The sequence below is a fragment of the Barbus barbus genome (genome assembly GCF_936440315.1).
Source record: "Barbus barbus genome assembly, chromosome: 1".
NCBI lineage: Eukaryota > Metazoa > Chordata > Actinopteri > Cypriniformes > Cyprinidae > Barbus > Barbus barbus.
In genome coordinates this window covers 9,079,537-9,107,401 of record NC_136729.1, presented here as the reverse complement: position 1 = coordinate 9,107,401, position 27,865 = coordinate 9,079,537, and the positions used below count along the sequence as shown (strand labels likewise).

Here is a 27,865-nt window from a genome sequence, read left to right as displayed (position 1 = left end):
TTACCCCCAAAGGATTTCAGTTCAATTTCAGTCTTCCCATTCTCCAGATCCGTACCAGATCAGGAAAAGGGCTAACTTCCCCATGTCTTCCTTAGCGCTGCCCAATAGGTGTAATTATGATGGATGGGGCAATTTCCAAAAGCTATTTTTTGCCACGGTGTCATACCCATCTTGGTTTCTCACAAATGTAATGACTTTTAAAAGGAGCGCACTCACAAAAGTGCATCCGCAGCACAGTGTTTGAGAGCTGACCTAAGGCCAGGTATGAAAAAGTAACAAATCACTGACTATAACTGGTAATGACACATAATGACACCATTTGCTTTGTGCTCAAGGAACCCATATTCAACTATACATTTTATGTTGTTTTTTCAGTGAAGGATATTCTTACTTACTTACTTACTTTTGTCATTTAGCAGATGCTTTTGTCCAAAGCGACTTACAAATAAGAAAAAGTAACTAAAACTAAAAGTTACAACTCTATAAATACTATATACCCACATATTTAAGAAAATAAAGAAATTAAAATTGACACATGCATATAACAACATTTCAATAATAAACATATAAATGAAAAAACTAAAATAAAAAGCTTCTATCCCTTGCTGGTGTCCCTGCCCGGTGGAGTCGCACGGTAGAGTTGATGGTCTTTACACTCTTTACTTTTTACTTTTGTCATTTAGCAGATTTTCAGATATTCAGTGTCAGATTTTCCTCAATGGTGTAATGACTCTGTTTTTATGTCACTTTTTCACTGAAATGTCAAGCCAACCATTTATTTCGATTTGATTAATTTTCCGCAAGTAAATCCCAGCATATACTGTATGGTTCTTCTTTAGAAGTGTAAGTTTGCTCTAGAAATTAATTCTAAACATTAGTGAAAATGATTGAGTTTTACCATAGAGAACCATATAGGTATTTCAAATTGGGTCCAGGGACCACAAGAAGATGCTAAAGGATCTGCGAAAAATTTGAGAAGCAAAATAAATGGGTTGACTGTAGAAGTCAACGCATTAAATTAAGATGATTTATTTTTAAACGTAACATTTTGTGACATAACACTTTTTTTACCGATTACTATATTATTATAATACTAAATTATAAAAAAATGTATAATGTTATGTAAAATGTATATGTATATATAATGTTATGTAAAATAAACCTTTATGGAAAAAAAAACATTTAAAATGTTATATTTATAATATTTTTATAAGACAACAATAATGTAACAGTGAAAATGGTTTTCATCACACCTAATTGTGTGTAGAAAAAAATCTTAATATAAATTAAATATTGTATAGTAAATTAAAAAAATATTTGTAATATTTGTTTTGACTTAAGTGCACTGACAATATGTTACAGAAGGTGAATTATTTAATTTTGTAAACAAGTTGTGCTATACTTCTCACAGTGTATAAATGAGTCTTGAAATGAAAATAAATAGCTGCCTTCATATTGTAAGTAGGGGTCACTCCCAAAAGTATATTCACTTCTGGGATTCCTCAGTATCAAAAACTTTGAAAAACTCTGTCCAAAAACTGCTGGCTCTGAGATTATATATATTGTGACGAGTCGGCTGCCTCCCCCCTTTCTATCATCACCACCCCGTCCCGTATTCGCCGCCCTTCACCAGGCTCCCGACGGGAGTGGGTGTGTGAGAGAGGAGGGGCGCTGAAACAGCCAGGGCTGGCGGCGTGTGATGAGGCGCACCTGATGTGAATAGAGCCTCATCACCGCCGCCGTTAAATGCCGAGCGCGCCTCTCCTCGGGAGACCGGTCTCTTCCCCGTGCATGCACGCTGGTGTCCTCGTGGGTCCAGGAAGGGAGCGTCGAGGAGGACTGCCGCACCCGTTAGGCGGCTGACGGGCCAGGATGCCGGACCGCCGAATCCCCCAGAAGCGCCGGGAACCCAGGAGATGGACGAAGCCGCGCAAGAGACGCCGCCGCCACTCGCTCCCGGCCCCGAGAGGGGAGCGCGTGCGGCCACCGGACTCCGCCCCTTCCCTGGACCCTTCCCTGACGAACACTACCCCTCCTTCACTAGCCCCGCGGCACAACGAGGACACCAGATTCCCCGTTTATTTGGACACTTTTCCCCCTTTGGACACTTTTGTACATTTTTATTGTTTAATAAAAACCTCTCCGAGGCTTGACGCCACACCCACTGTGTCTGTCGTTGGCTCCTCCCGCCACTATATATATATATGTGTATATGTATTGATTTATTTATTGACTTATTTTATTTTTTGATAAAGTTTTAAGACCAATAGTGTATTTGCTTGTTCAATTAAATTGTCTTTCTGGATTAAAAAAGCAAGCAAATGGAAACAGTGTTAACTGGGGTTAAATTTCTTCTTTAGGACTTCATTCTGTACAGCCAAAGATTTTGCATTGTGCTCTCTTTTTATAAATGGTTCATTGATTCCAGGTTTTGTTTTTTAGGGGCAGTCATTCACTTTAATTTGAAATGGGATTTAGTGTCTAACAACAAACAAACAGGATAGACAAATTGCAGAGGAAATATCAATTCTAATCAAAGGATGTTTAATCCTCTTAGACATGACAAAGCACCGTGATAGAAATGTGAGACGTGAGCGAGGACAAAACATGCTGATCAGCTAATTGTTGTACATCCCCTCAATAACCTCACCTGATCTCATACAGCTGAGCTCAGCACTTGAGGTCTTTAAAGGGAGGAAGGTTTGTGCTCATACTCATTTATTGCTTTCCCGGCTCCATTTAGATGTCTCTGAAGACCTCTGAGCCCCGTTTTAACCTTCAATTATAAATTAAGCTGTTGAGGTAAAGCGTGTTTATGGGCTAAATGTGGCCAATTTAATTTGAAATGGGATTTGGGTCGAAATGTCTTTGCAGCAAACATGCATAATGTTCTTTATTCTCACCGTTATTAGGTTAGACACTAGCGTCTTGAGTATGCTTATAGGTGCAGAGAGCACTGTATGTATACCTGAACTAATAAAACTAGAACAATATGCCAATATCTGGATTAATGGCAGACTTGAGATTCAGTGCTTATAAAACACGTTTTTTTTATGTTTAGTGGCTTTACAGCAATGAATCACACTGGACTTCTTTAGGCTTTTTTGACACTGATCAACAGAAAAACACTCTGTAAAGGCATTTCAAATAATACAGAGTATAAAATCCAAACTAATTAATTTCATAAGTATTCACCCGTAATATGACACGTAAATAAATCAATAGTTAAAATTACTTGTGTGCAGTAAGAGTTTCAGCTGATTGTATAAAAGCAACTCTATCTGGAAGCTACAACTTATGGTCAGTCAGTATTGTGGCAGAACTTGCATCATTGAGATAAAAAAACCCTCCAAGCAATTCAACGGAAAAGTAATTGAAAAGCACAAGTCAGGGAGCAGCTACAAGTCATTGAATGTCCTTTGGAGTATAGTTAAATCAATAAATAATGGAAAGAGCATGGCAGTGCTGTAAATCTACCTAGAGCTGGCTGTCCTCAAAAACTGAGTGACTGTGGAGGACACTAGTGAGGGAGGTCACGAAGACCAGCTGGAAGAAAGATTTATGTCATCTGAAGAGATCAAAATAAAGCTTTTAGGCCATCAAACTAAACACGTCAGCCAAATACAACATATGTTTTGTGAAGCATGGTGATGGCAGTATCATGCTCTTGGGATGTTTCTCTAGAGCAAGACATTGAAGGCATGTGTAGGTATGAAAAATGAAAAATATAGGAAAATCCTGCAGGAAAACCACAAGACTCCTATGACTTGAAACAATATTTGTTTTTCTGAAAGAAGCATGCAGTTTTGAAAGAAGAATGGAGAAACACTGCAGTTGCCAGTAAAAGTCGTGGCCTAATGGTTAGAGAGTCGGACTTGTAATCCAAAGGTTGCGGGTTCGAGTCTCAGGCCAGCAGGGATTGTAGGTGGGGGGAGTGAATGTCCAGTGCTCTCTCCACCCTCAATACCACGACTGAGGTGCCCTTGAGCAAGGAACCGAACCCCCAACTGCTCCCCGGGCGCCGCAGCATAAATGGTTGCCCACTGCTCCGGGTGTGTGTTCACGGTGTGTGTGTGCATGTTGGATGGGTTAAATGCAGAGCACGAATTCCAAGTATGGGTCACATACTTGGCAGTATGAAAAAAAAAAAAAAAAAACCTATCCACATAAATGCAAGTCTGAAATCTTGATTCTGATTTGATGAGAGTGAATACTTGCGTAAATAATTATTTAATGCTCATTAAATGCAAGTTTTCACTGACACGATTCACTGATATTCAAATAGATGTTGCTAATGTTCATGTTCTGGAGTAGCTAGATCAGTCAATCCTGATTTATAGATGGACTTGAAAAGTGCAGAAAGAAACATGAAGTTTGCGGTTTTGAAAGAAGAATGGAGAAGCATTGCAGTCACAGTTACCCACAAACTGCTGCTACTTAATTGGGGTGAATGCAAAGCAGAAACATGAAAAGTACTTTTATAGGGAGTGTACAGCTTCAGCATACAAAGAAAAGCTCTTGCATTGACACTTCTCACAGAAATATCTGGGTCCAAGTGTTCTGGGGGAATATGGTAAGGTTTGGTGAACCCCCACCCCCCCCCCCCCCCCCCCCCACCCCCCCCAAAAAGAAAAAACAAATAAGCCTAAATATAAATATAATAAAGCCTATGTTTAGGACAGTTGAGGTTTTTCCAAAGAAGTCGTATCACTTAGCCTTACGAAAACTGGCCTTTCTTAAGTGTGGGATGTTTAAAAAAAAAAAAATTCTCCCACTGCAAAGCCCACAGCTGCACTATTTATGAGGAATTTTGAAAGTAATTTCTCCTCCAAATCCCAAAACGCTGGCAGAAATGACTGTCTACAGCCAATTTTTAGAGACCTACATAATCAAGGTGCCTAAATAATTCATAGTATTACTAATCCCAATTTCCACCAGCACAGCACAAAAGTCCATGTCTACTTGACAACTGAGCAAGAGAGAGAGAGATAAGTGTATAAGAGAAACCCCAAGTACAAGGCATCTAAATTTGACAAGACCGAAATATACTGGCTAAAAGCATAATTGGATATCCTTTGTGTTTTTGTGAAGGGGGGAAAAGTTCTCATTGGATGGTCTGTCCTCCATTCTTTGTCCATCTACTGCCCTCAAGTGGTAGTTTCTAAAGGACAACATACAGTACATACACTGATAAAGAAGTGACAGTGAAGCAGAGGAATAACAAACAATATAACTACCACCCTGCTGGAAAAATGATTTCATTCTACATTTTACGAAAAACTTTAAAAAAAGATGAGATTGATAAAATATTAAATTTTTCTTATAGTACACAATTGAAGAAGATACTTTGCATGTTTGTGAAAGTTAGTCTGCCTCATATGTGAGCTGGGTGCATTTTGAAGGCCTCAAGGCCAAACTAGCTGACTGTGTAGACCTCATGGCCTGCGTGACTGTGCTTGTGAATAGAGAATACAGAAGGAAGTACCAAAGATGGGAGATGCCACAGGGTGAGATAGTATGGAAATAGATCATGTGTGTACAACTCATTGAAATCCTGAAAGCTCATTAAAATCTTAAAATGTATCTGTCTTTGTAACTTTGAGCACCTGGAAAGCGGTAGATAAGAGAAGTTCTTTTAAAAACAGACTAGCAGGTGTTTTTCTACAATCAAAGCATGCATTCTGAAAACTAATAAACAACTGTGGAACAGTACTGGGAATGATGCATCAACAAGTGGTCTGTATGCTCATTGGACAGCGACCAATAACAAAACTGTATGAAGATGATATCCTGGACAAAGAAAGATTCAGATGTTCTGCAGTCATCTCGGCTTTGTTGTCTTTTTGCAATAAAGTCTAATTTTGACTTCTGGAACTCTGCCTCCTGAGACAGAGAAGACTTTTCTCCACAACAAGATCACATGCTATAAAGTCAAAAAAACAACGTTTTTAATATTGCATTAATCATCATATAAGTTTCCCTTTACAAGCAGGAAGAATATACAAATACATGGCAGATGACAGAGTGTATGAAACATTGTATAACATCTATACGACAATCTGAACATCACTTATATTGCCATCATATGATGGAATAGGGTCCAAACTCATGGAATAATAGTCCAAAAATATGAAGAGCATAAACTTGAGATCTGTTTTCCAACATATTCTCCATCATGTCCAGGTCTTCCCATATTACAGAGCCATAATGAAGCGTCTGACTTGTTTCAGGTACTCTGGCTTCAGGAAGTCCTGGAGTTCATCCTTTTTGACCCAGGCAACTGAGTTCTTCTCCAGGGGTAAGTGCTTATGGCTGGATAGCACAGCTTTGAAAAAGAACACCTTGGCTCCAACACTGCCCTCTTTCTGAATGTCCTTTGGGTATTTATATTTGTAAAATCCACAGGGGGCATTGCCAAGAAAAGTGGCCTTTAGGTCAGCACCTACAGAGGGCAAATTAAACAGAAGCTTAATATAATTAAAACCGCAGCCCATTTGATTTAAGAATTACAGTCTTGTTATATCATCACCCTCAGGCTGAATAAAGAATTTTATTCAGCCACAAGGTCCTCAAAACTAATAACGGCAATGAATTTTTCTTTAACCAGAAAATGTGATTGTTTAATTTACATTTTTTTTCTTGCCCTGCTTGTGATTCAGTGTTAAAACGGTAATCAACTGACATCAACTCTCCAGTTCAAACTGACTTACCTGAAACTGTCGAAATGGATATTAAAATATAAGCATCAGCTTTATGTTGCCAAATATGTTTGCACACTCAAGGATTTTATTTTGGTGACAGTATAAATAAACAAATTTGTATGTACCTGGAAGACTTGCAAGAGCACGTCCGGCCGTCTGTCGAAGTGTCTCTCCCATCTGCCACTGTATCTGAGGCAGGAGCCAAAGATTTTCACTGCCAACATCCTTCTTCACCAGCAAGATCAGGCTGTCTGCTAAACAACGCTCTGAAGAACTCACGCTTTTCTCATCAACACCTGTAATTTGTGTACAATCAACATGTTTTATAACTCTTAAAATGTCTTTAAAAAAAACATGACTTGCATCAAAGCAATGATTTAATCTGATTTTTAAAAACTTTCTAGACTCCGATATAATGCTCACCTTGTGACCTCGGAGCTGGTTGAAATTGCTTGAGTTTCTGTTCCCAAATATCTTCCAGATCTTGGGCTGTGACAATTTCTTTGTCTCTATAATCCTCCTCCTCTTCATCTGAATCATAATCCTCTTCTTGTTTCCGGCTCATCCGTGCAGCGTCCTCCAGGAGCCTCAGCTCATGGTCCGAAAGCAGACTTCTCTCTAACTCCATCTGAAACAGTAAGCAATCCTGTGAGATGTGTTTGACAGGTGGCTCATGGCGAGCAGATTAATGGATGGGCAGCATTATAGGGATATGCTTGAAAGGCAGAGCACAATATTAAGATGCATACAGACATACAGCTTCAAAATATGCTACATAGCACACTAAAATTAGAAAAATAAAATAAATTATACATATGTAAATGGTGCTGTCACCAACTACATCATCCAAAAACATTGTGTTTTTAAAAATTATAGTATTAGTGACTCTGGACCACAAAGCCAGTCTTAAGTAGCACAAGTATATTTGTGGCATTAGCCAAAAATACACTGTATGGGTCAAAATGGTCGATTTTTCTTTTATGCCAAAAATCATTAGGATATTAAGTAAAGATCATGTTGCATGAAGATGTTTTGTAAATTTCCAACCATAAATATATAAAAACTTAATTTTGAATTGGTAATATGCATCGCTAAGGACTTCATTTGGATGAAGGCGATTTTCTCAATATTTAGATTTTTTTTGCACCCTCAGATTCCAGATTTTCAAATATTGCCCTATCCTAACAAACCATACTTCAATGGAAAACTTATTTATTCCGCTTTCAGATGATGTATAAATCTCAATTTCAAAAAATTGACAGGTTTTGAGGTCCAGGGTCACATCATATATTTCATGTCAAATATAGATTATTTCATACCCGGTGCATAAGCTCCATGAACTCCTCCTCAATAGGGCTCCTGTCTTGAGAGACCACAGGCAGCCGCTGCAGACATACGGCTCCATGCAGCGCCCACGGAGACGCGACACCCGCAGTTTTGACATTTTGCGCAGACCACTGTTGCCTAGTGGACGAAACATTTCGCACGCCTTTGTTTAATGTAGTTGTAGTTATCATTCTCCATAATGGTCGATAAACTCTAGTGAAGGGCGCCGCCATCTTGACCGCACGTGTTCCCGTAGTGCTTTGCGGACTAGACGCGACTATTTCGAAAATAGGGGGAACTACTTTAGGTGAAAAAATGTTTGGCGGTATTCACAAAGGTCATTTAATGAAAGTTAACCTGTTAACCCGCATCGGCCCGTGGGCGGGCCGGAAGGGCGTGGTCGGGCGTGTCTGCGCTTTTTATTACCTTTGTTTTAGAACAATATTCAATCAATTATCATTAACTATATATCATTTGAAAGCTAAAACACTCAAGATTAACGATCTGAGCTTGTTTTTGAAATCAATACACCAGAGAGGAAAGGGTTAACAGAAATGCTGAAAGACCGGCCATTTAAAATGAACAAAGCGAAACGCAGTACTCACGTTTGATCGCCAATAGCGCTGGTCAGCTCAGACTTTTCCAAGACACACCAGCATACATTTCAAGAGAAGGGTCCACTCTTCAAAATGCATCCACTTTTTAATCCAAAACAACGAAAAAATAGGGGAAAACACGATAGATCCTCCTTTGTTTACATAAGCGATTCGAGTTATAGTTATCGATAGCGTCCATTTTCCAATAAATATCGATTATAATTCGTATTCCAGCTTTGAAACGCCATCTATTTCCAGCAGAATCGTCTCTTCCGAGTAAGAATAGCCCTCCCTCGTCTCTCTCCTTCAATCGCAGGAGCTGTTATAACCCGGGACAGTAAGCGCGTCCGTGAATGGGTCAGCGAGGTGTCAATCCGGACACATCACAATAGGGGTGTTTGAAGCCAGCCAATGCCTCGCCAGCACAGTTTTGATGGATGGAAGTGTTAGCCAACCACAAGGACGTTTACAGTGATTGACAGTTTGAATAGTTTACGTAAGATTGTTTAGAGAATAGCTCGGCGTATTGTCCGTGTGTTTTCGTGCGCTCTCGGGTTACGCATGAAGCGTACAGATAATGGCGTCGCGGCGCTACACAGACTGGCTATCAGCGAACAGATGTTGTCCAAAGCTCACATCTGAATCTCTCCATCATGGATCTTCGACTTGAGAACAGCTTCTGTGGCGTTTGGTGGTGTTTTGGAGGACGTGTGGACACAAAATAGCTAATTTAATAACCGAATACGCACGGGAGATCGCTGGAGATCGCTGGGAAGCGTGGATAGCATTAGCACGTAAGTGTCTCCACCCTCCTCTTGAATGTTTATGTGTCTTTATCATGTATTTGCAGCTTTTGTTTCATGTTAGCTGTTTTAGATTCTAAAAATGACAACGGAGAGGGATAATATGAGGGGATTACATGAGTTTTGTTCGTGTGGGCGGGTGTGTTTGTTTGTGGGTATGTCCCGAGTATTGTGTGTGTGTGTGTGTGTGTGTGTGTGTGTGTGTGTGTGTGTTCAAAATGTAAACAGTGTTGCAAGTTTGATTTGTTTTGCTTACACACTTTCTCACTCTTTTTCTCTCACTCTTTCCTGTCTTTCAGAGGTCTGGTGAATCCAGATGGTCAGAAAAAAAAAACATTTTAGTGGCTGCTTGAGCGTCTTCCTCCACTGTAAATACTGTAAATAGTTTTTTTTTTTATTATTTAGTAATATTAGTAATAGTAATCTATTACTATATTAGTAAAATAGTAATATTCATAATATTTACCATATAAAATAAATAAAAATTACAAATGTTGTAAAAAAATGTATTTTGCATGTTTTGTGTTTTCACTAGTTCAAAAATGATCAAATCTGTTTTGGTTCACAGTTTTCATTATTGGAATTGTTCAGAATAAAGACTGTTTAGTTATGTTCAAATTCTGAAATAGTTTTGTGTTTTTTTGTGGTTTCATTGCTAGAGCAGTTCTGAATTGATATACATATGTAGTATGCAGTGTCTTATGGAGTCTCTAAATAGCATTTTTGAAAGGATTCCTAGACTTTTCTTGAAATAAAATATCCAGATGACTTTTCCAAAGCTTTTCTTGAAATGAAATACCATAAAGATGTACTTTCTGTAAGTCTTTACCTATAAAAAATTTATTATTTCATATTTTATTTCAGGAAATATTTAGGCGTTTTTTTTTCAAAAATGCCATTTGTAGACAGTAACCAAATGACTAAATGAGTCAGCACTACAAATGCTGTTCAGAAATAGTTTTTTATTGTGTGTTTTGGTGGGCAGAGCAGTTCTGAATTGATATACATATATGTATTATGTAGTTTTGACTCATTTGGACATTTGTTTACAAAGTGTCTATTTGGGGTCTCCAAATGGCTTTTTTGAAAGAACGCCTAGATTTTTTTTAAATAAAAGCTTACAGAAACTACATTTTTGGGAGTATCATCCTCAAATTTGAATCAAAACATGGTCAGAGGTTCAGCTTTATCTTTATGGTGTTTTCAGGCCTTTGGCATGCAAGTCTCATCCATTTTTCCCTTAGTGAGCTTCATTAAAACATATCGCGAGTCAATTTCATGTATATTTTACCTTGTTTTACTCTATTGCTATACTAATTTTGAGTTATTATGACTCTAGAGTAACAAAGGTTCAAGTGTCTAGTTTCAAACAACACCAGATTTTTAAATATAGACCTTAGGGTTCAAGAGCTACAGACATTTTTATTTGGTTATATCGTTTTTCACAAAATGCTCAAAAATAGGGGCGCAGGTTAACAGGTTAAGAAACACTATAGTTATATTAACTTTATTATTACAGTTAACCTAATACAAAATACTTTACGTCACATTCGATACGCTGGCGTCTGAAATATAAATAAAACACCCCTCTGAAATGGCATTCCCATTAAACACACTGCACATGACCGTCAATGTCCTCCAAGCTACCTTAAGTCATGTGTGTGTGCTTGTGAAAAAACTGCATGATTTAAACACACACTATGTATCTTAGGGTATGTAGCCTCATTCGAGGCTCGTGTCAGCAGCTTTTTGAGCCCTTGAATTCATCTGGACGGATAATGTAAGTAGCCTATGTGGTTGTTATAGCAGCACATCTGATAAAGTGAGATTTGTGTAACACAATTATCCTCCACTTTTAACTTAATGTTTTGTGTTGACGCTATATTTAAGTCGCTATTATTTAAAATATATCAAATGTTGACATAATATGAATCTGGTTGTTGATTATGATTCCATGCTACAACGGTTATGCCATTTTTATTTGTTTGGACATTGTACAATGGTCATACCATGTTGTTTGGTATAGTATTGTTAAATGCATATGATATTAATGTGCCTTTTTAACATTGCATCGTAGTAATACCATGGTTTCCTGGACATGTACTACGCTAAAACTGTTTAACATGATTACACAGTGGGGTTCTTTGACATCCCTCTTAAGTATCATATTTACTATTAGTGACAAGTTTGGAGATGCATACTCATTCTTTATTACTACCTTTTTTCCACTTTTTACAATAATAGCGTAATAATCAAAACTATGAAATAACACAAGATCAAATGTTATGTATTTGAGCTTCTACAAAGTCATCACCATATGTGTCTAGAGACCAGCTTGAGAGACCATTTTGTTACTAAGGGACCTAATTGATTGTTGTCTCCTGCAGTGGCGGAAATGTGGGGCTTCAGCGTCTGCTGTCAAGCAGTGCCATCCGATTACAAGAGGCTAGTGCCAAACCAGTGGAAACCGAGAAGCCATCAGCCCTTGTCAAAAGACTGAAAGAGTACGACAGAAACAGTGACTCACACCTGCTTTCAAATGCAGTTTTAACTTAGGGTCTCCCAAATCTTTTTGTCAGTTCTTAGGATATAAATTATTGCATAAATCAACACCAAGAGATTTTAAATAATAAATGGATTGTGATGCATTTTAGGCTCCTTTCATGAATAGAAAATCAAAAGGACAGCATTTATTTAAAACTGAATTTTTTTTTACATTATAAATGTCTTTGTCAATTTTATTCAATTTGATGCATGCATGCTGAATAAAACTATTAATTTCTTTAAAACCCTAAACCATTGAGTGAAAGTGTATCACAGTTTCTTCGAAAAAAAAAATTAAGTAGCAAAAACTGTTTTTGACATTGATAGTAATAGTTATCATTTATAATAAACTATCTCTATCTATATAAAGTATCTCTCTCTCTCTCTCTCTAGATAGATGGATAGATAGAAACATAGATCGATATAAAAATATGTTGAAGTAGTAAATCCGATTTAATTGTAAAAATGTTTGTTCTTGTTGTTGCTTATACTCTTCCATATTTAGTGTCTTCCCTCCATTTCCGGGTGAGGAGAGCTCCCTAACATGGGACAGCAAGAAGTTTGAAGAATTACCAATAGCACACATAAAAGCCACATATAACAAGTAAGTTGCTTGACAAAAAATAAAATGGTCACGATTGACAAATTAAAATGGAATTAGTTCAGATATAGTTTGATTATAGTTGTTTTGCTTTGTGCATGCAGCTATAGCATAAGCTTAATTCATCTCTTAACTATTCTTGTCTTTTATCCATCTGTTGTGTTGGTCAAAGTGCTTTTGTTGCATAACTACTGTACGTCATGTCGTTTAGTTTAGATGCCCATTTGAAATGAATTTAGTGTTTTCTTGGTGTATCTAGGGACTATAGATGTTCATAGTATATGCATTATAATTATTATTTATACCTAATACTGCATGTTTACATACAGCTAACTGTCTCTTGTCCTTCATTTCTTGCTCAAGCACACACATCCACGTCACAGATTGTCTGGGCCAGTACATGGTCCGAACCTCGTGTGGATCAGAGGGTTTCAAGAATGTGAAGAAATCCACTCCGATTGCAGCACAGACCGCTGGGATTTCAGCCGCTGCGGTAAGATGGACAAAAAATAAGGATTTAATATGAAATCATATTGATTGTATACTGAAATAGAGTATGTCAAGTTGGATTAAGACATTTTGCTTAATAAAAATAAATTAATGCAGACTTATCCTGAGTGCAATAGATACAAATTTTTTGTATGGTTGTCAAAGCAGAAACCATATATGATTTCATTTGAACTGTCTAGTAGAGAGAGATATATCAAACATTTCCATCAAAAATAATTATTAATACTTCTAATTGCAGTTGTGCATTTTTTTGTGTGTGTCTGTCATTTAGATGTTGTCCACTTGATGGCAGCACATTTCTTTGTAGTAATTTACCACACCGTTTAATTGTTAAAGTACCCTTCTTTAGATTGTGTTTGACCGGTTTTCTGCTTTAACTTTAAAGTCATGCTGAAAAAGTCTGTCAGAACAGACATAAAATACAATGTTAGAAACAGGGAAACTTATAGATATAGAGAACTTGTGAAAGTTTTTGAAAGATTATGAAAGATTTTTTTTTTAATGTGACGGCCTTATGTACATTTCCTCAGGTTTGAGGTTATGAGCGGTGTTTTATTGACTGTTTCAATGTTTATAATGGTAATATGACTGGCCAGGAGAAATAGAAAAATGAAAAATAATATTTCAGATCTTCGGTTTCATGTTTATATGTCTCTTCGGTTACTTCCATGCTGTTTCATTGTAATTTCATCAGCGTGTGTTGTGAAGTGTCTAATGACAACCCTGAGTCACAGCAGGCTGTATAATCAGTATATGACTTCCCACTGATAACCATTCATTTGCTGTATGGACACAAGCGTTATGATCTAAATTAGTTTCGGACAGAACTCAGATTCTAGGCTCCTGCAATTTTGTGTTTCCTCAGTGATTCATTAGTTTTTATTATGCTAAATGTTCTTAATGTATGTATGTTTGTCTTGAGCAGAAGGCGAGGGCGAAGGGGGTCACCTACGTCCGTGTGCTGGTGAAAGGACTCGGTCCAGGGCGCTTGGTGAGTAGCTTTCTGAGGCCAAAAATTTACAAAATTGAAAAAGCTCTGAAAAATCCACAGTTCCTTGTAGATTAAATTACATTGTAGGTGAGAATTTCCTGGGAACTATGATATTACTTTTTATTTATTTTGACATTTTCCATTTACCTATATTTTACATGATTACATGACTTTCATATGACAGCTTGTCTGTAACTGTGAGAAAACCAAAGTGAACCTGTGCACATTTGAATGCAAATGAGGCGCCTCGAATATGTACAGCTGTCGGCATCATAATTTACCTCCACTCTGAGATGAGACAAATACTGTGTTGCTGTTTTCTAATAAACTAGGCAGTGAATTTTGCAGTAAATACCAAAAAAATGTCACTGTCGTAAAAGAATGCAAATGCAAAATAGTAATAATTAAAATGTTTGTAATTCAAGGGTCCAAGATTCTCTGTTCATGTTATTCACGTGCACAATAGAGAGAAAAAGAGAAAGAAACCTAGAAAATGCATAGAGGGAGCAGGCAGCTATTGAATAAAATAAAAAGAAAATATGTAGAATTAATAATTAATACAAAAAGAAGATAGTAATAACATCTACATTTTACATTTTCTAAAGAAAATGACAGCTTAATGTTGTGAAAGTTGTTTGTTGCGTGTGGTTTTAGAGGGGTTGCTATGTGTTTTGAGTGTTTTTGTTTGTTTCTTTTTTTGCTATGTGTTTTTGTGGTCAAAAGAGCCAATTTTCAAGTCTTTCATATTCTAGTCCATAGATAAGGTTCTCCTTCAATATGCACATAAGTTTCTTTCACATAATGCTCACCAAGGCTGTGTTTATTTGATCAAAAATACTGTAGATATAGTAAGATTATTTCCAATTAAAATGCATGTTTTATATTTAATTTTAGATGGAAAAGCCTCTAAGTGCCGTTTGAAATTTTCTTATAAAAACAGTGTTTTTATCAAACTATATCTCCTATGTGTAGATTCAGTAATTTCACTTTGATTGCAAGGAAAAGGTTATTTTCATTGCCATTAAAGTGAAATAACTGAACAAACATAGGAGCCTGAAGAAAAATGCTAATTTTGGAAGAAAATTACAAACGGCACTTAGAGGCTTTTGCATCTAAGCTCTTCATTTCTTATCTTTTTCAATGTTGAAAATGGTTGTGCTGAGTAATTTTTTGTGCAGACCCTCTTTGAAAAGAAAGTTCAAAAGAACAGCTTTTATTTAGTATAGAAATCTTTTGTAACGTTATAAATGTTGTTACACTCTAAAAAATATTGTGTAGTTCAAACAAAGAAAATCAACGCAACAGTTTGCATCAATATATTTGAGTTATGACAACTTTTAATAACATTACGTTCAGCCAACAAACTATATTGAGTTAGACAAATGGCCTTTTACTCTTTAGACAGAGGTATTTTTAAGTAGCATAAACTCAATTTTTTAAGTTGAGTACTTGAAAAAATTAAGTTGTTCCAACTATTTTTTTTTTACATAAATTTAAAAATAAATTCAGTGTTATGTACTTAATTACCATAATTATAAATGCAAGTTTTCAAGTTCCTATAAAAAATTAAGTTGCTTTAATTGTTTAGCTTTTTTTTTGTTTTCATGTTTTTATTCATTCATTTAGTTGCTTGCAAGAAATTAATTCATTCAACAACAATTTTGTTAGTCAGTTAACTTTTTATTTATTTTGAACTGCAGTTTCAAAATTTTGCACTTTGCACAATTTACAAAACAAAAATGTATGCTGCCCCACAAATTATAAACAAACTGGCCCTACAGATTTGCCTTTAAAACATTTGTATGCATACTCAGTTATGCCATCACAATGAATAAATTAGAAAGGATCATTTATAATTATTAAAGTTATAGGCATTTACATATTTAAAAACACAGTGTCAAACATTCTGTAAACTATTTCTTAACAGTAAACCCCATTTTTAAAACAAGCGTATATAAATGCTACTGACATTCATATATTAACCTCAAATTTTCAAGCAGTATGAAATATAACACAAAGATCAGCCTCTACAGTGGACTTCAAATTACAAAAAAAACAAAGTGAACACCATTTCCTCTGAAACAAGTAGAGATTTCAGAGAATACTGTTCTTGAGATGCATTACTTTTGCACTGGGTTTCAGTCCATCAAGTTCAAGAAACAGCTTCTGAAACACTTCACAGGTATATTTAAATTCCTTGGGGTAACTCCGATTCAGAGCATATATTATGCCCATCAGCAGAGCACAGCACCTTGAGATATCCATTCATTCAGGATTGTGATGCCCTCATCCACAATAGTTGCAGTCTTGTGGTCAAATCCTGAAGTAGGTTGATCACCGATGATGGCAATTGTCATCACTTGTCTTTCGATGTCTGCCTCAAACTCTTGTGTGTTCTTGTAAAGCAAGAGAAAATATAGATTAGCATGTTAGAGCTAATTAATTGGATGGTTATTGCTGATTTTTAAAGTTAATCTTACTTAATTCAGTTAATCACTGAAAACTTTGTTTTATTTTAACTTTAACTCTATTTTAACTTTTTTATTTTATTTTAATGACCCAGTTACTCAAATGGCCAAAATAGGTTACATCAATAAGTAACGATCAAAAATTATTTTATCATAAAAATAATAGTACGTTTCATGAAATAATTCAAATGGTTAAGTGAAAAGCAACAGCCATACACATTTTTACAAGTCTTTTTCCATACATCTCTTTATTAAACTAAATAGCCCATTGTTATGATATCACTGACCTGGGTAGACCCAGTGTGTGACCAGTGTAATGTACCTAAAAACTGAACTGAAAGAGAGTAGTGCAGGAGCACGTTGTTGCCCTGTGTGTTTACACTGTGCCAATGGAAGATTTAATTTTATTTTCAAGATGTTGTAATACTCGCATCAAACTCCTTGAAAAGGTCCTCTTCTTTCTCTTCAAGATGGACAACAAGGCAGCGGATAGCTACTTCTCTCCGTACTTCAATTGTATTGTGCTATTTAATAAAAATGAAAAAAGAATCAAGAGAAAGTGCCAACAGTAAATAAATATACTTTAATCTGAACAGGTGACTGACAACAACTTGACATTTTAAACAGAAATCTAAATTATTCTAGTGTGATGGTCTAAATAATTTACAATACCTCGAGAAGCATGTCCCTGATCTTTCTGATTCTTTCTCCTTTAGCTCCTCCCTTTGATAAGGCCAGGTCCATCAGTTTTGGGCTACACTTGTCAAGTTTGGCCATAAAGGTGGCTTCAAGACTTACAGTGGTTATTCTCTTGAATTTGTCATTTATCTGTAATAAACAGGAATGGAAGAACATTTCATATGTAACATCAAATGTGTGTTTTGGTTTCAAATTTACACATTTAAATTAGTTTCGGACAGACCTCAGATTCTAGGCTCCTGTAATTTTGTGTTTCCTCAGTGATTCATTAGTTTTTATGCTAAATGTTAAATTTTTAGATATGGGCCAGCTTAACAAAATACTGATCAGCCTAGAATGTCATAGTACATTTGCATTAACTGTTTATGCAAATCTCAGCAACCAGTAGATATTCGTAATTCTGGGTGATGCCAGCAGATTCACTGAATGATAATTTAACAGTAATTTACTGTATGCCTTTAAGTGCAGCAAAAATAAAATAGAAATTTTAGGTTGCATAACAACAGTGACCAAAATCCAGAATATCTCTTTCTGCAGGTTGTACTAACACAAAAACACACTGTATAAAACAAGCAATTTAAAAAAAAAAAAACTGCCTCTACTATCTTTTTTACAGAGATCAAAAGTCTGTTAATGTTGGTCAAACAGCAAACTGCCTACAATAAAACTTGAATGCTATCTGTTTTAAAAATGTGTCTGTGCATTAAATTATTTTCCTATTTACAGCACAAATGAAATTCCCTCTCTGGATGAGCATATTTTTCAATGAAACCGTTTTTACATTCTTATCCACTGCTATCCTGGTCAAATTACACTGCTAACATCAACTGTATTACCAGATGTAGCCAAACCTCTAGTTAAATGGAGAGAATTAATTTGTAAATGAAATAAAACTCCGATTACTCACCTTGAAATGTCCTTTGTGTCATAGTCATCCTAAAACATGTCTGAACTTGCTTCTTGCTGGTTAAGTGGGGGAGGAGCTTTGAAATCCTGAACTTAACTGGTGTGCAAAAATTAAGTTATCAAGCCAATTTCATTGGGTTGCTACAACGTAAATATTGTTTTAAACTAATCAACACATATATTTATGTTTAAATTACATACATTATTAAGTTGATGTAATTATCAACATTATTCTGTCATGGCAACAAAAATAATGCTGGCAACTTAAAAGGTTTAATCAAATTAACAATTTAGAATTTTTCATTTACAACAATGTATTAAATTATGTAGTGGTAACAGATCCCTTGAATTATTTTTTCGATTAATTTAATGTTAAGGCATACTCAGCGTTAAGGATCTGAACAAACAAACTAAAATAATCAAAATCAAATAAAACATTGTCTAACACCATTTGTGCTTTGTTGAAAAGAGTGGCGTTACGATTTTTACCTTGCACATGATTAAGGTAGGTGGTGATGGCGCAGTGAATAAGACACATGCCTTTGGTGTGAGAGACCCGGGTTCGAATCCACTGTGAGACACCAATGTGTCCCTGAGCAAGACACTTAACCCCTAGTTGCTCCAGAGGCGTGCGACCTCTGACATATATAGCAATTGTAAGTCGCTTTGGATAAACGCGTCAGCTAAAAGAATAAATGTAAATGTAAAATTAACTGGGTGGAAAAAATCTCATACACATACTGTTCAAAAGTTTAAGGTCAGTAAGATTTCTTTTTTGAAAGAAATTCAAACTTTTATTCTGCAAGAATGGATGAATATAGTAGAAGTGATGCTAAACACTGTTGCGTGGCATGCAATTGGGAATTAGAGGTTCTGTTTGCAGCTTGAGGTGCACAGATGTGCAAATCAGTAAAAACAGGTTCAGCGGTGCGAACAAACAAAAGACTTGTTTGAAATGTGTAGTAAAACTAGTCTTATTACCGTCACCTTTTCTGCCCTGTTTGAGGTGTGCTGTTACCTTATAGACTTACTATTGTGATTTGCAGCCAAAAAAAAAGAATAAATTCAAATTAGTCATTTTAAATGCTACAAGTGAATTGAGGCATCACAACATTTTTTTTTTTTTTTTTTTTTTTTTTTTTTTCTCAAATATACTCACCCTCAGGTCATGTAGGATATAGATGAGTTTGCTTTATCATCACATCACTTGCTCACCAATGGATCCTCTGTAGTGAATGGCTGCCGTCAGAATGAGAGTCTAAACAGCTGATAAATACATCATAATAATCTACAAGTAATCCACACCACTCCAGTCCATCAATTAATGTCTTGTGAAGTGAAAAGCTGCATGTTTGTTAGAAACAAATCCATAAATCCATCACTAAGACATTTAACTTTAAACCATTACTTCTGGCCAAAATACCCATAATAATAATGTTTCCTCCTGTAAAAATTTTTTTTTTTAAAAATGTAATCCCCTGTTGTCCCCTCACAACAAAATCTGCTGACATATTTGTTTAGAACTGTTTTAGACTGTTTTGGATTGTAAATGTTGCTTGATCTGTGCATATTTCTCTCCTGGTTCAGACAAGATTACTTTTTTACTGGAGAAGGCAATATTGTAATCAGAAGGCATGTACTGTAGCTGGAAACAACAGTTTGAAATGCCTAAAATGATGGATTTGTTTCTTACAAACATTATATTATATTTATTCATACATCTTTTCACTTCACAAGACATTAATTGATGGACTGGAGTGGTGTGGATTACTTGTGGATTATTGTGATGTTTTTATCAGCTGTTTGGACTCTCATTCTGACGGCACCCATTCACTACAGAGGATCCATTGCTAGCTGTTCCAATGAAGAAACAAAATCTTGGTTGCCTAAATTTTCAGCAAATTAAAATTTATGGTTGAATATTTGGTTGTATAACATTCAAGAGTATTAGGGCTCATTGAATAATTTTGTCATTGAAGTCACGCATGTCTCTTGTAGAGAGAGTCTGTTGTTGTGAACTGTATCTCGTAGCTGACTTGGCCTACATTGATTTTGCTCCCCTGTGTGTAGTCTGCCATTAAAGGGTTAACCATGGGAGGACTGGAGGTTGTTTCCATCACCGACAACACCCCAGTGCCACACAATGGCTGTCGCCCTCGCAAAGCACGAAGGATGTGAGGAGGAAGAAACCCCATGAACCCAGAAGTCTTGTTTGTCTCTCTCTCTGCATTATCATCGACCATCCCGTCAGAATATAGAGGTTGAATGCTCAATTATTCAAGTCAACGCTGTTCGAAAGTAATGCTTTTTTTCCTTTTTCACAACAGCAGTGCTATGTATGTTATTTACCTTTTTGATAATTATTAAATTGTGAAGGTGTCACTCATCATGTCTGTTTTTGGTCTTATTAGTGCATGTACAGCTTTGAGCTACGCATGGCATTTAAAATGCAACCTTGGGATTCAAAATCTAAATTTAAACCTAGAAATAAACAATGTGACAATGATCATGCTGGATAACACGGATCATCAGGTTTTGAACTTGTGGGAGTTCTTGCAGCTTGATCGTTGCTGTCATAAAAGTACAGTGGGAACAAAATAAAAAAATACATAGTTTTTTTTTTTTTTTTAATTCAACTTCACTTATATTGTTATTCTGATTTTTGTACTAAAAAATGTTTAAAAAATAGAAGCGTTTTCACTTGTGGTGTCAGATTTAGGACCCAACTGCATTTTTATGATGAATTGAGGTGTAAAAACAGAAACATATAACTTACAGGCTGTTACAGTGGCTGTTTGTTTCAGGAAATTGCACAGAATTATTACCCTATGCAGAGGTGGGTAGTAACGAGTTACATTTACTTCGTTACATTTACTTGAGTACATTTTTTGGGTAACTAATACTTTTAGAGTATATTTTAAAATGGGTACTTTTACTCTTACTCAGGTATATTTTTAGAGAAAAAACGGTACCTTTACTTCGTTACTGTGGGCGACTCTCCTCTCGTTACTGTATCTTAATGCAACACAAGTAAAAAATGCTTCAGTTTATTCCAAACGCGCCGTCTACTTTTCTCTGGGCAATGAACGATGCCCATTCGCGAATGATTCATTCTTTTGAGTCGATTCTGTTTAAAGGCTTTATCAAACCAGTTGGCGAACCAGTGAATCGGTTCGCGAATCAGTTTGAATGATTCGTTCAGTTCCCTGCCGCACGCGCTGAGTCTCTGAAGCGGTTCTCACTCAGATAACAGAGAGTTTAAGAACATCAAGAGCGCTGAAGACGTGGCTTTGGATCTACAGTCAGTTGAAAGCAAATCTGCAAATGCTTGTTTGCTAGAGCTATATGAAGATCTTTTATTAGATGAACACCGCGTGTGCTGTCTACTGTTCTACAGGTATAGGCCACGATACCACTATGACATTACCAGTTTGTTGTACATGTACCTTACATTAAATACAATGTATAATTTATACATTAAATAAGCTGTCACAGAGTATGAAATGAACACCCGCGGAACCCGCGTTAGCTCTGCGCAGCGGCGCGCGGCCTGTTCTAGACACAATTAATATTCATATTTTTACAATATTTACGCTTGCGAAAATATAGGCTACATTTGTTTACATTTTGCAGAACAGAAGATCCGTCAATATACATTTGTTTCGTTATGTTCAGAGCAGTCATGTGAGGCGTTTTCAGAGGTTTCAGTGTCAGAGGTTATAGGATAATACATAATTAATTTACTTTAAAATATAATTTAATTCAGTGATGCAAATCAGAATTTTCATCAGCTTTCTCTCCAGTTTTCGGAGTCATATGATCCTTCAGAAATCATTATAATATATCGATTTATTACCAGTGTTGGAAACAGTTTTGCTGCTTAATATTTTTTGGAACCTGTAACATTTTGTTCCGTATTCTTTGATGAATAGAAAGCTAAAAAGAGCAGCACTGATAATAAATGATTTCTGAAGGATTATGTGACTCTGAAGACTGGGGTAAAGGCTGATGAAAATTCTGATTTGCATCACTGAAATAAATTACATTAAAATATATATATATATATTTTGAACGGCAGTGTGTGTGTGTGTGTGTGTGTGTATACACGTACACATTACATAAATGTAATCTATATATCTAAATAAAAATAGACTATATTCAGTACCTATATGATCCAAAGTAACTATTCAGACTATTACTTTTACTTTTACTTGAGTAAATATTTCTACAAGTACTTTTACTTTTACTTGAGTACAGTTTTTGGGTACTCTACCCACCTCTGCCTATGTGTGTTCTCAAACATATGTTTGTTTGGTTTTTTTTCTTTTTAATAATAAACATTATTGTTCGATATGTTAGCACTTAATCTGAGTCCATTTTCCAAGTTGACAGGCACAGGGTGGAATAGCTCCTTATAAATAAATGGACCCTTGTAAGATTATTTCCCTTCCCTACCATTACATCTGGTGCTTTGTTGCTATGACAACGGCAATTAGCAGGAACTCAGGCAGGTGGTTGAATATAAGTCTGTCCCTAGTACCCATAGCAACCAAGGTCAGACCTGCAACGCACATCTGCTTTTATACTAGCTTACTATTGCTCAAGGACTGGAAAAAAAGACATAAATGACAATAGGAAATTATTCCCAGACCTGTTAATGTCCATGTATAAGCTTGCTGGACGGCTGTGGTTCAGTCTTACAGTTTTAAATCTGAAGAATTCAATTTTAGAACCAAAATATTTCTTGGTAGAAAACTGTTTTGGTGCTTTATGCAGGAACTGTTTTTGTGTGGCTCTCCAGCAACAGCTGTCCTTTTCCGAGTCTTCTTTCGCATCGAGCATCAGAGCCACCACAAAACCAACGTTTAACCCAGATGGCCGAGCATCTCAGATGTCCATTAGTCGTGACCTAATGGATAGAGAGTCGGACTTGTAACCTGAAGGCCGTGGGTTTGAGTCTCAGGTCCGGCAGGGATTGTAGGTGGGGGAGTGAATAACCAACACTCTCCACCCTCAATACCGCGACTGAGGTGAGACCCTTGAGCAAGGCACCGAACCCCCAACTGCTCCCCGGGCGCCGCAGCATTGGCTGCCCACTTCCCTTTCCCATTGTCAACACTGTCAGATATTTGTTAAATTGTAATAAAATCACATCAGGGGCAGCTGTTTTCTGGTAGGCTATTGTGTTTGACTTCCGGTTCATAAGCCATCAGGTAAATAACGAGAAGAATAAAGAAGTGCAGTAAATGGTAAAACTGTTTGCACTACAAACCACTGTGTTCATAATTAAGATAATACATCAAAATAATATGGTAAGACACACCAGTTTACAATATCAGATGCAAAATTAGCTGTTTTGTGCAGCTAAAAATACCTGGACACGGATGAGTCCAGAAGCCAGACCCATTAAATTTATAAATGGCCTCTCCTGCTCTTGTGTGAAAAACGAGGTGGAGACCACGGACATGCAAAACAAGTCACTGTAACAGTTTTAAAGTAGCCCAATTTCACCGGAAAACCGCAGACTTGGCAACACTGCAGTTCTGTCATCTGCCGCTTTAGAAATTAAATGCTTCAGAGTCCAGTAAATTCTGATGAGTCATTGTTTTTATATCTCATCAACTGGAAGATATCATTTTGAAAGTGATGCCAACGATGTTCCACTATGTCATAATCGTTACAGTTGTGGTGTGGAATGCACTCTGCTATTCTTTTACATGAACGATTTTTAAAACTAAAATATGTATTGTTATCATTATAGTTATCGTTCTTGATGTGAACAGCCTTTGAAGGTATAATTCACCCAAAAATTTAAAATTGTTATTAATTAGCCTACTCACTCTCATCCCTAACCCGTAAGACCTTCGTTCATATTTTGAACACAAATTAAGATATTTTTAATGAAATCCGAAATTCCTTAATTTGTGTTCCGAAGATGAATAGAGGTATTATGGGTTTGGAGCGACATAAGGGTGAGTAATTAATAACAGAACTTTCGTTTCTGGGTGAACTATCCCTTTAATGCTGCAAATTTAAACAAAACACAATTAAGTACATTTTTAAACATCTTTGGGAAAAATGCACACGCACAATTCATTGCCACAATGTAAGGGTGTTGCAATTTGGTTGCTAAAATGTTCTGAGTGTGTTGCTAGGTGGTTACCAAGTGGAAAGAGTCCACCCAAGTGCATGTAGATTTGGTTGGTTCTCTAATTATAAAGATAATTATAATGATAACTATATTAGCATCCACACCAATGGACAATCACATTCTGTTTGTCATAAGCGCACACTGCGATTCTGTCACCTGCAACTTTAAATGTGCAAGCTCTTTAGAGAAGAATGGATTGTGAATGGCTGCCAATGTTTTTAGCAATCATTAGCTGGGAAAATTGGTTTAAAAGTGACTCCAACCATGTTTTTCTGCGCCATTCTCTTTAGCTGTGGTGTGAATTCTTGAGTTACCTGAGTTTTCTTCCTTGCAAAATTCATCATTTATGGAAAATAAAAAACACGTTGTTTTAACTAGATTTTTTAAAACTTTTTTGAAGAAAATCCACATGCAACCTGCCGCTTGATTTGACCAGTTTAATACTTAGGCTTAGGAGTTTGTTCACATTTCTTGTCCACAAAAATAGTGAAAATTGTATTTTCAAGCACCAACTCAACTTTATTTCAGTATTGTTAACAAAGGAAGTGTTTGTTAAATGCAACATGACCGTTTTGCCATGCAAGACTTATAACTTGATAATTTTGAACCATGGGTTGCATTTTGAACCACATTGTTCTCAAATCAACAAATGCACTTGGAAATCACTGAAAGGTGACAGTTTTAATGGGTTATTATGCAATTACTTCAAGATACAATTTGTTTCTAAATAAAGTACCACACAAATCTCACCTTTCCCTATTGTGACAAAGCGTTGAATTGATTGCACTGAAATTATAACTTCCACTGGGGATTTTGTTCGATTTCTCTGGGTTTGACATTCACATGTCACAGGATCAAATGGAAACACATAACAAAGGGCTTACGAAAAAGACATCTACATATCAATATTCTGCGGCTGCTGTTTATTGTACTAGAGAATAATTTGTTATAATGTAGCATTCTTTTGAAATGGATATTTAACTGGAATGCTGTTTTGCCTTCACTTAAGTTTCCTTCAAGTTCAAGGGTTAAACTGGTGGTAAATAGTGCAGATGGATTTGGAAGCATACATGACCTAGACCCAAGTAACCCTGGGAACCATATAATGAGAGCTACTTAGGCATCCATTTGCACATATTAGTAGCGCACACTTTCATTCGCTGCTGGATATCTGCATAGATTTTGCAATCATAATGTGCATTCTCTGTATAATTGAAGACTTATTTAAAGGAGGTAATCATACAGTATGAAAGCCATACATATTGCATCTGGAAGGATTTATCCAAATCTTTTTGAGCACTTACATGTTCTGTTACCCTGTTGTGAACACCATCTCCTCATTTAACCGACTTCCCACAAGCTGTTAGGCTACTCAACAACTCCATGTGACAATCCACCCAACTAATCTTTCAGACTTCCTCCTATGCACCTATATTTCCCAAACCCATAATTCTGTTCTGTAACTAGCGTAATTTTGCAGTGCTATTTTAAAAGCACTGTATATTTTATGGACCTACAGCCTCTCAGTTGACGTGTGCATTGTGCAATTTTGTACAGCACTGTATGTATTATTCTTGCTTTTATTGTTTTGCCGTTTATGTCTAGGGTCAGCTGCCATTGTGAGTTATTTTATAAATTTTGGCACCGTGATTCTATTGTACATGGGTTAATCTCACAAAAACCAGTCAGGAAAATATCTGGGGCATATTTGACCTCAGAATCAATAGTAAGAAAAAAGACATTTTGATTAAAGAATATCCTATTTTATTAGAAAAACATTTAAATGTCCCAAAATTATTGTCACTACACACAGAATTGTGTAGATGGATGTAGTGTGATTTTCAGAAAGATCCACAAAGAATTCATTTAATTTAATAATTGAATTTAATATAATAATATTATTTTATTTAACAAGAATTTAAGATGCCCCTAAATTATTATCACTGTATTCTGTTAGAAATGTTGATGAATTACAAATGTTTTAGCATTTTTATTGTATTTTATTTACAAGAATTACACTACTCTGTTATAAATGTATGGTGGATTCAGAAATTTTTTTTAACTTTCCTCTCCTCTCCTCTTACTTTACTTTACTTTTCAAATCTCCCAACATCATTATCCCTCTTTTATAGCCAAAAACATTTTTGAATTCTTTTCATAACAATTGATTCTCAAATCAATTAAGTTGATTCTCAAAATGCAAGAAAATTTGTATTCTTGTTGCTATAATGTGAAAAAAAATATTCTATATGCTTGAACTTGTAATACTGCCTTCATGCTAACTACATTTTGAAACACAAAATGTTTTCTCCGTTGAATTTGGGTTGAAATGTGGCCATGTTTTGTGAGATTCTCCCACATTTGTCATGAAATCAGAGGAATGACTTGACTTCACTGACTCTTTTCAGATTTTAGCTAAGTGGACTAATGCAGTAAGTTTCACCAAAAAAAGACAAAATGAAACGAGTCCCAAGACTCTTGAACTCTTGCTGTTGGAGACATCATTTCGACAGACATCTTTTTTCTTGTTCTATTATACAATATTCATATTTCTTAAAGCCAAAAATTAAAGTAGGAACAAGTAAGAGTATTAAAAGCAGGAAATACAGTTCCATGCATGGCTTGAGTGCTTGATAATGGGCCTCAATCCAATTATCCACTTCCAAGAATGTAGACATATAAGTTGTAATTTTCTGTAATGGCAGGCAGTGGACATGGGGGGGGGGGGGGGGGGGGTACATTTTTACAGAAAAGTAGAATAAAAAAAGAGAAGATGTTGGAAGAAGCATGATTTTTTTGGACCACAGGAGCTGGTCTTTATGTGCTGCCCTTTAGAAAATGTTGAAGTGTAATATGCCTGTACCGGCTCCGCAGAAGCGTCTTGAAGACAACCTCTTTCGCCTTTTTGTTTTCATCCAAAAATTTCCTGTAATACCCCTCCCTCTCCTCGCTCAGGCTTTTAGCATCTGCTGGCGATGGTACATTATCAAAATGGAATAGGAGGCAGAGAATGGAAGATTAGAATGCTCATTGGCTATTTAGTCAAGAAACCTAGTCCCCACTTGAGCTCCATTTGGGTGCTCTTACTTGTCCTGCTGCATTGAATAGCACCTTTGTTCTAAAGCCGAAGAGCAGGGGAAGATTGGAGAGCCGCTGGGGTTTACAGTAGCTAATATATGGCAGCACAAAGCATTATGAGACACAACAGCGGCTAAGATATTTTGTAGAAGATATTATGAAGCGTATATAAAACTGAGACAAGCACTAATTGCTGAAGCATTATATTAATGAGTATGTTTAGCTACTGCCTTTAGCTCCCTCCCTTTTTGAGTTGTAGACAGAAAAACATATTTGGCCTAATGTAGGCTCGTGTATTAGGCAGATGAGTGTCTGTGAGTGTCATTTTCAGACATATCCATAAACAATTTCCTAATAGTTTACAAAAGTTTTTAGAACTTGTATATTTTACAAGAATTTCACGTCTCAAAATCATTATCACTATACTCTATTAGAAATGTTGATGGATTTTCTAATGGTTTGCAACTTTTTGTTGTTTTGTTTTGCAAGAA

The 27,865-nt window shown here is 36.2% G+C and overlaps 2 protein-coding genes across 3 annotated transcripts; one reads left to right on the top strand and one right to left on the bottom strand.

Moving 5' to 3' along the window:
* Positions 1–5,616: 5,616 nt before the first annotated feature.
* On the bottom strand, positions 5,617–8,296 carry mrpl46 (mitochondrial ribosomal protein L46). Its single transcript, XM_079400306.1, has 4 exons — positions 8,021–8,296; positions 7,125–7,329; positions 6,827–6,997; positions 5,617–6,442 (listed from the first exon to the last, which is right to left on the bottom strand). The coding sequence occupies exons 1-4, from the start codon at positions 8,258–8,260 to the stop codon at positions 6,195–6,197; spliced, it is 864 nt and encodes a 287-aa protein (XP_079256432.1). The 5' UTR covers positions 8,261–8,296; the 3' UTR covers positions 5,617–6,194.
* LOC306859401 (small ribosomal subunit protein uS11m-like) lies at positions 8,292–20,530 on the top strand. 2 transcript variants are annotated; one of them, XM_079400414.1, is made up of 7 exons: positions 8,292–8,378; positions 10,906–11,206; positions 11,814–11,930; positions 12,476–12,574; positions 12,935–13,064; positions 14,007–14,072; positions 20,216–20,530. In XM_079400414.1, exons 2-7 carry the CDS (start codon positions 11,127–11,129, stop codon positions 20,321–20,323), a joined length of 600 nt encoding a protein of 199 aa, XP_079256540.1. In that variant the 5' UTR covers positions 8,292–8,378; positions 10,906–11,126; the 3' UTR covers positions 20,324–20,530. The 2 variants fall into 2 exon arrangements, with proteins under 2 accessions (XP_079256540.1, XP_079256541.1); XM_079400415.1 differs by lacking the exons at positions 8,292–8,378; positions 20,216–20,530 and adding an exon at positions 17,257–17,925 and having other exon boundaries at positions 11,037–11,206.
* The last annotated feature ends 7,335 nt before the right edge of the window (positions 20,531–27,865 follow it).